General features: G+C 34.4%; 1 protein-coding gene across 2 annotated transcripts; it reads right to left on the bottom strand.

The window, feature by feature from the left end:
- Window positions 1-768: 768 nt before the first annotated feature.
- LOC129873422 (urease accessory protein D) lies at window positions 769-7,853 on the bottom strand. 2 transcript variants are annotated; one of them, XM_055948516.1, is made up of 9 exons: window positions 7,549-7,853; window positions 7,402-7,467; window positions 7,222-7,296; window positions 7,051-7,095; window positions 4,436-4,669; window positions 2,890-2,972; window positions 2,573-2,741; window positions 1,498-1,651; window positions 769-1,101 (listed from the first exon to the last, which is right to left on the bottom strand). In XM_055948516.1, the coding sequence occupies exons 1-8, from the start codon at window positions 7,645-7,647 to the stop codon at window positions 1,526-1,528; spliced, it is 897 nt and encodes a 298-aa protein (XP_055804491.1). In that variant the 5' UTR covers window positions 7,648-7,853; the 3' UTR covers window positions 769-1,101; window positions 1,498-1,525. The 2 variants fall into 2 exon arrangements, with proteins under 2 accessions (XP_055804491.1, XP_055804492.1); XM_055948517.1 differs by having other exon boundaries at window positions 769-1,098.
- Window positions 7,854-9,041: the final 1,188 nt, after the last annotated feature.

Below are 9,041 nucleotides of genomic sequence, written 5' to 3'. Positions count from 1 at the left end.
GGCAACAATGGTGGTTCCCATCCCATCGCTGCCGCCAACATTTCTATACTTCATAATCGTCCTACAGTTCTTTGTTTTCTCTTCTAATTTCTCCTTTTTCCATCAATTTATGAATAATGAAGAAAGACGAAGAAGGGAATTTTTAAAAAGAGAGATTGTATGGTGAGAGGAGGAAGGTGAGAGGAGGAAGAACACCCCAGGAGTAGGTTTTGCAAAAGTGTAAGAAAATATAGAGAAAAAAGGTTTAAAAAATTAAAATAATATTATTTACATGCCAAAACGGGTGCATAACACCTTTTCACACAAGAATTGAGATTTTCTTCGAAAGGGGTATTAATATCAATTTGAACAAACTTGGGTGTGTAATACGTCAAAATGATAGTTTAAATGTATAACTACTTTTCGAGACAAGTTCATGAAAAAACCTATGCCTTTTCCCAAATAGATACTATTTTTATTTTCGAGACTCAATTGGGCCCTTTATTATTTTTTCTTGTATTTATATAAAAATAGAGAGATAAAAGCTCCAAGTTTGATTAAAAAAAGATATTAAGTTAAAGTGATTTTAAAAGGGAGGAAACAAGAACAAGGTTCTTTAAAAGTAATTTTTTTATTAGGAATAGAATGTGTTTAATAATAAAAGAAATGTAACCATTTGAATGTGTATTATTTTACCATTGAAGGTTATGATGAAATGATAAATACTATTTCACTCATCGAACAGAAAACCATAAAAGAAAAAGGAAAAGAGTTGAGAACTTTTTGAGGTATTAAAGAATCACCTGATAACTTTTTTTATCAAAAAAAAAAAAGTGTTCCCATCTGTTTGAATGATACTTCTTGTCCTCCATTTCTCAGAAAAAAAAAAAAAAAAGAGGCGGCAGGAAAGAGAAAAAATTCAAATTCCTAAAGGTCTACTACAGATGTTATACAAGTTGTATTTTCGAGCACCCCTTAATTCCTGGTTCAAAGATTCCTCAAAATAGGACTTTTCAGCTCAACTTGAATGTTACGACCTGTTCCATTTGAAGATTCTTGATCTGGCACGGTTATTCTCCATCTGGATGAGAAAGGTAATGCTTGTCCCATCTTCAAAACCTACTGATCCATCCATGCATACAAAGCCAGAGACAGTTTACAGTGAGAAGCTCTTTTAAAAGATGAGAGTTATTTTAAACCTCGAACTAGGATGGTCATGTTAGTGAAAATAGACACTCTTAGTAAAAGAAGATCTTCCACTATTTCCATGCTGGCCTATTATATTGAACCTATGTATTTTCAAGAATAATACCTGGGTTCTTTTCATGAATCCCAAACCACCTTTATCTTTCCATAAAGCACAAAACATGACATGAACAGTGATGCTGGTTGTCAATGCAGATAGAGAACTAGACACCAAATTCAACTTTCTTCATCGAAAAAAAAAAGAATCCAATTTCTCGATTACAAACAAAATGGTTAAATGGGTATTGGCCAAATGGAAAGGATCTTACTTACTTGGCATTCGAAACGAACAAGAAAATGTTTATTGGCTTGCTTGAGAATATGGCCGGATACCAAGTAGTGGCTCCATACTGGACAACTGATGTTGCAGAAAATTGTACACTGATTCAGTTGTCATGGCAGCGATTCGAGTAACAACACCAATTCCCTGAAAGGATATATCTCTTATGAAGCATAACGTGGAAGTGAATTCTGGTTTGCACTTCAAAAGGGTTAACAGTTTTCTTTTCAACAAAAATTAACAGCATGAGAAGCACAAGTTTAGATTATAATACTGTGCCGAAAAGAAACTTATTTCTTGATGGTAGTAAACAATACTTTCATCAAATGCAATGGTATGAAAAAGAAATAAAATGCAATAGAAAAAAAGTCCAAAACAGGATGTCTAACCTCGATAAAAGCTTGGCTATGGTACTAGTTCCGACATTGTATTTCTGTGACTAAAACAGTATACAGCCCGGCACAACAAAATTGCAAGTGAAGAACTCCCTCCATTCCACTCCACTTTGTTTGGCATGAATCGGAGTACTAAGGTCGAAGTAATTAACTTTTGGTGTGAACCAGATATAGATTCTTCAAGTTTTTGGAAATAAAGTTTGCATAGTTGGAAACAACATAAAAAGTTCTATATGTCAAAATAGCTGATAAATTCAAAATATATTGAAGAAAAATATGGTCAACTCTACAAATTGTATTTGTGTCGAACAAAGTGAAACGGAGGGAGTAGCAATTAAAGGATTATGCGTCACATATTTTTTGAAGTCTTGGAAGACCAACATGGGGTAGGGGCCAATAAGTGAAGAAAACTACAAAATAAATCAAATGATGATGAAAGCAACACATGCACAACCCAAGTAGAAATATCTTGGGACTGACTTGGTTGTTAAAGCAATTAATAGATTCAATAGATAACTGTGTCAAATTTATAGGTATCGTATATTGAGAGAAATGATTGGCCTTATTTGCACAGAGACGTAATTGATATGCTCAAACAACTAGACCTTAAATTTTACAGGTCCTTCACATGCAAGGCAACTAGAGAGATGGAGTAGGTGTTGATGTATGATACCTTTGGACCAAATATGCTGCATGAAGCAAGAAAACTTGGTTTGCTCAAGTGATGATCATTATGTCTACTAGAGGATTGTCTTGAACCAATTGTAGGCATGTGTAAACTCTGAGACATTATTTTCTTTACATCTTCCTGGATTTGGTTTTGAACATGCTTCAACTTTGGCCTGCAAACAAGTAACAAAAGTTGATAGGTCAGTGCAACTTCCTTTTCTCCAAAACAGATGGATGCTGGTTTAAAAAATAAAAATAACACTAGGAACGAGAAAAAGAATGACAACGGGGGGAAGTGCCAGTTGAGTAACCTATACATACCCCAGCAATATCACCATTGCGATCACTTGATAGTCTTGCATACGCTCAGCTATACCTGCACATGTTCCTTGTTCTAACAATATCTGATTAAAAGCAAAACAGTTAAATGGCTGCAGCATGACATGAAAAACCATGATGTTCAGACGAGTCACTCGAAAATATCTCATTTGAAACAGAAGATCAGTGTGAGGGAGATTCCCTATTGGAAAAAAGAGCACTCCTGGATATGCAATGGACCAAGTGATATTCATTAGAGGCTAAGACCTTTATGGAGATAGAAAGGAAGGAAACATAGTGAGTAATACTCTAAATGAAAGGTTGGTTCCGTGTTATTGAGGAACAAAGAGAAGGTAGAGAGCAGTCATCAGGGGTCCAGCTAAGAGGCAAGGAAGTGTCTAGGGTGGAGATGCTGGGGTCAATACAACCGATTTTTGGACTAAATCTACTAGACCGTAGTTGGAAACAGAGAAGAGATACGGTACATCATTATTATGACTTGTTTCCAGATACACTAATGTGTGCCTCACACATATATTAGTTACAACTTACAAGTGTTGCAAGTTGTAAAAGATGGAATAATGTCCTAGCAATATTGTCTATGAGACCAGTAAGAGAAGAATAGGAGCTGAGAAAGCATAGCACAAAGGAGAGATTATTCCTTATAAGTATTTTCTTATACCATGGTTGAAATTTTATTTTATTTTTGATGACCAAATACCACAGTTGAAAATGTTTAGCTACTTTTCTTTTTCTTTTCTTTATGGCTTTCCAGTTGGCAATTCATGATACCATGTTCTTTTTCTTTTAATTCCTTGTTATGCCAGTACTGGACGTATCAGATTTTGCAGGGTTACAACCATCCAGGGGACATCTGTAAGGAATATCCGCTTCTTGTTGACACTCTTAATTTAGATGATGCTAAGATCGCTATACATATCAGGTTATGTAAGATAGAGCCAAGATGTAAGAAAAAAAATTAATAGAACTCTTACATGAAATAAAGGCAATAAAAGAAGTGATGGACAGGTTAAAGGCAACAACTTCTTACCCAGTTAAATCCCACAAGTGAGATATGGGGAAGGTATAGTGAGTTAAATCCCACAAGTGAGATCTGGGAAAGGTATAGTGTCACAGACCTTACCCCTACCTTGCTGTTTCCGAAGAACTCTCGGCCTCGAGTGCAGAAATCAAAGAAGTTATGAAAAGGGTAAATGGCAGTGAAGAAAACATGACAACTGATAAGGAAAGCAGTACAGGGCATTCAAAAGAGAAACTGTAAAACAAGAAAATAGTACAATGACCGAAATGGACAAGTTAAAAGCAAAAACCACTAAGTACTTATTCCAATTATCTTAAAAAGTGAAATTCCTACTGATGTGACCATCTATGTTTCCAAATGAGACATCTATGTTTCTTGCTATCTATGTTTCTTGCTATGGAAAGAGCACACTGAAACAGCTGATAAAGTTGTACTTTATTATAAAGAATATATACTACTTTCTACACATTAAATAAAAAATACAGACTGATAAACAAAGAAACTTACTGTATCAAGGAATAAAGGCTCATCACCATTATGAAAAATGTCATTCGTACTTCTATAAAGATCAAAATCCCATTTTTCTCCTCTTTCATGACGACCACTAGTTATCCAATCAACAAGAAGCAAGCTTGAGTCTGACATAACTTTGAACACTTGCTTCTGAGTATATTTTGCAGTGGAGAAACAGGTCACTGGATCTGGAATTACAGCCAAAAAGGCATTGCTTCCTATTCTTGCCTATTGCATCATAAACAACCACTTTTACTAAGATATAGCTAGCAAGGGATCAAAAGAGATAGTTAAAAGGATCCAAAATAATAAATAACAAAAAGAAGATAATGATATGCTCTTTAGAACTTGCTACATGTTCTCCAACAAGCCTCATCATCTGTTTACTAAAAGTTAATTTGAGCTGTAAATTCTGTATTTTCGCAATAAATTGGAACTGATATTGTCAAATTTCAGGCAGATACTTATTTTAAAATTTAGAGCCAATGATCACACCATAGTATCTTTTGTTATGGCTGTATCCAGAAGTGGAAGCTGTTATGTAAATGTCTTTTCTTTCAGAAGTTAACCATATCAACTTCTTAAAATACATAAAGTACATTCACATTTGAAACCAAGTTAGCTCATAACTCTACCCATCCTACTTGATTGATACCTACCTATATTAACTGATGCAAAATATTTTAATTTGAAGGACTCCACTTACACACAATTCCCACCTCAACCATTTTGACACCGATTTCAGGTTCTCAATTTCCCTTTCTTTCTTTTTCTTCTTCTCCTTCCGCTATCTCCCTAAAAATCTAGCATTTTCTTACTTGTCTTGCATCATTGAATTTGATACAATACTTGGGTCCTAGGGAGATTCTATGGAGGTGTTTGGAGTCTAGAGGTGTGCATGTGACTTACATTAGGACAATTGAGGACATGTATGATGGAGCCAAGATCGAGTAAGAATAGGAGAGGTGACTCAAGACACTTCTCAATCATGATGGGGTTGCGCCAAGAATCAACCCTTAGCCAATTCCTATTTACCTTAGTGACCGGCGAATTGACACGACACATTCAAGGGGATGTGTCGTGGTGTATGTTTATTCACAGATGACATAGTTTTGATCGACAAGATCTGTGGTGGAGTAAATGATAGGCCGAAAGTTTAGAGACAAACCATAGAACCTAAAGGCTTCAGGTTAAGCCGGACTAAAACGGAGTACCTGGAGTGCAAATTCACTGATGTGACATATGAAGGGAAGGTGAAAGTCAAGATCGATACACAAGTCTTATACAAGAGAGAAAGGTCAAGTATCTAAAGTCTATAATCCAAGGAAATGGAGAAATTGACGATGATGTCATTTATCATATTAGAGAGGGTGGGTGAAATAGAGGCTCGTGTTCGAGTACTATGTGATAAGAATGTGTCATACCTACATATTGTATGGGGAAGAGTGTGGTCCGTGAAGAACGCCCACGTTGAGAAGATGAAGATAGTAGAGATAATGATGCTCAGATGGCTGTGCGGGCATAAAATGACAGACAAGATTGGAACGAAGTTATACAAAACAAGATGAACGAAGAGAGGTATGAGGAGGAGGTGCACAAAGGCACCTGTTAGGAGGTGTGAGAGTTTGGCTATAACATGTTTTAAAAGAGGTAGAGATAGGACAAAGAATAAGACACATCTTCAACTTACTAAGGACATGACCCTAGATAAAGAGTTTTGGAGGTCAAGGATTAAGGTGAAGGAGTAATAGGTAGTCGTGTGTTGCAGCACTTTCCCAAGGGAGAGGCAAGGAGATAACCTTCTTTTCTCATCTTCTCCTTATGTAGAGTCCGTTTCGATTGCCTTATTTTAAGTGTTTTTAAGACAAAATAAGTTTTAAGCACTTTTGATGTGTTTGGATAAATTAAAAAGTGTTTATTAGCACTTGATTTTAAGCTAAAATGATAAAAATAAGTCATTGGCAATAAGTTAGAGTTTCTAACTTATAACTTTTGGCTTATAAGTCAAAAATCAAAAGTCAATCAAAACAAGCTCTTAGTAGTCCTACCAAGTATTCTATCTTTTTCTTCAACTTACTACCACATGTTACTTCGATTGCTTTGTTTATCTAGTTATTTTGTTGTTGTTATTTTCCTTTCCATCATGTTTTGATTACATATCTTTTGAGCCAAGGGTATATCGAAAACAACCTCTCTACACCAAAAAGGTAGGGGTAAGGTGTATGTACATTCTACGTTCCTCAGATCTCACTTGTAGGATTACACTGGGTATACTGTTGTTTTTATTGTACTTTGGTTACTAAAACCTTTTTTATGCATGCGATGACTTTTAGAATTTGTAGAAGTACCATATCTTTTGGGATCTAACCAAATGCATTAAGAAGTTATACACCTAGATAGAATGGAGAAAAATCATTTACCATTTCAATTTGTTTGTCATACTTTCCTTTTTAGTTTGTTTCATAAAGAATGCGTTTTTCCTTTTTTAGCAATTTTTTATTTCCAACTTTTCACATGGCATGTTTAAGACCATTTTGGCACATTTTGGTACATTTGATATATCTTTAATTTAAGACCAAAGAGGAAGTAATTTTTTAGAATGGCATTACCTCGAACACTTGTTCAGAGATCTTTGTTCCCACAGCTTTGTAAACCTGCAGTGAAAATTTTAGTCTATTCTTAGAACATGAAACATGCTACAAAAGCCACACAGCTATATATGCATGAATATGCAATTAATTTATCTAATTTCAAACAATCAAACTTGCAATGACTTTAACCTTAGTAGAAGCTTGAGTAGTCAAAACAGTGGTGCAACCATCTCCCACGGTAATATCACATACTATAGAATCTCCCTAGAAGTAAACATAATATGCCCACATTACATTAGATTTAAATAAAACCCATATTGTGAATTGCCACAACAAATTTACAATTTGGGGTTCTGGTTGATGACCTACAGAGACAATTCCTCCACCATAAGTGATGGTGTAAATCCAAACAGCATCAGTTTCAGAAGAACCCACCTATGAAATTGAGAGATACAAATCAAGATCATCACTTTCATAAGAAAGAAAAAGAAGTTGGGAGATGATAGACTAACTGACCTTTCTTGGGATGATGAATTTGAGGGGATACTTCGAAAAGCTTTTAGTAACTGTTGATTTTCCTCTTACTTTCTCTACTATAACCTTCCCTGTTTCCATCTCTCCAACAATGGAACCACCTGTTCTTCGTTTTCCCCGACTTTTGAGGGTTCCTTTGGCCTTTAGGCAGTTAGGAAGGTAAAGAAAACAAAGGAAAAACAAAAGGAAAGGGATTTTACTGATATGAAACTATAAAATAAGAAAGAAAGAGAAACTAGTAGGGAGAAACAGCCAAGAGAGGAGCTTCAATATGGACTGTTCTTCTATTTTATTCGGAGGAACGAGTTTATATTCCTTCCTCTCTTTTTGGAGACGCTCATTTATAATTTATTTTTAACTTATAAGCTCTTTAAAATAAGTTCATTTAAACAAATTCAATTATTTATTGAAACTTATTTTAAGTATAAAATAATTTTAAATTGGTCAGTCAAATACTCAAAAAAGTTAAAAACTTCTTATTATTCCTCTTGAGATTGAAGAGTTAATTACAACGAAGAAAACCCCTTTATTTATAGAAAAAACTGACTTGGTCTCTAAGTAGTATTCCTAACTTTTCTCTCAAAGAATTTACATAATAAATATTCACTATAATAAAAATATATTTATAACACTACCCCTTGAATGTCTATTTGATAAATTATTTGTCTCGTTAAAACCTTGGTAGAGAAATTCAGTGAAAAATAATCTAGTGAAGAAAAAAGAGTACACATATCTAATAAATAAGCATTTTGGATGCTTCATTAAAAATCTTACAAAGAAAATCCAATGGGACAAAACCTTGTGAGAAAAAAAGAGTACATCGCGTATTAAATATCCCTAATAGGAACATCAATCCAATGATTCGACTCTTCGCATTTCAAGCTTGTATACCATCTCCTTGAAAGTTGTAGCTGGTAAAGACTTGGTGAATAAATCAGTAATATTATAACTTGAACAAATCTGTTGCACGTTGATATCACCATTCTTGGCAGATCATGTGTGTAGAAAAGCCTTGACGAAATGTGCTCCGTTGTATCTCCTTTTATGAATTATCCCTTCATGATCAAAGAATTCTGCAAGTTCCTTACTTCAACTTCTTTAAGCAAATAATCAATTGTCTTTTGAAAAACTCTTGAAGAGTTCAGTTTAAGTTATTAACTTGCATAACAATACGAAATATTCTTGATTGATTTAATCCATATGGAGATTATAAACAATTTTTCAAGAACTTGTATATGCTTCTTTTGAATTCTTAAGATATTTTCATATCAATTTTGTCAAATGACAATATTCAATAGTAAATGCATGACATCTTCTAGTATCTAGATTGCAAGTCAAATAAGTTTTACGCTTACTAAGATGCATCATTCCACTTTTCACTTGATTAATATTTCTACGTCAGCATGCTTTAATAGATCGTAGAATTCGGATATCAGAATCTTTTACAATATTATGCTCTATTGTATCAAAGATAT

This window comes from Solanum dulcamara, chromosome 11, assembly GCF_947179165.1.
Source record: "Solanum dulcamara chromosome 11, daSolDulc1.2, whole genome shotgun sequence".
NCBI classification, from domain to species: domain Eukaryota; kingdom Viridiplantae; phylum Streptophyta; class Magnoliopsida; order Solanales; family Solanaceae; genus Solanum; species Solanum dulcamara.
This window is presented reverse-complemented; position numbering and strand designations above follow the sequence as displayed.

Coding starts and splice junctions, on each gene's coding strand:
- LOC129873422 (XM_055948516.1), bottom strand. CDS start 7,647: ATGGAAACAGGGAAGGTTATAGTAGAGAAAGTAAGAGGAAAATCAACA. Junction 7,297..7,401: donor ATGGTGGAGGAATTGTCTCT/GTAGGTCATCAA, acceptor GTTTACTTCTAG/GGAGATTCTATAGTATGTGA. Junction 2,742..2,889: donor GCAATGGTGATATTGCTGGG/GTATGTATAGGT, acceptor ACTTGTTTGCAG/GCCAAAGTTGAAGCATGTTC.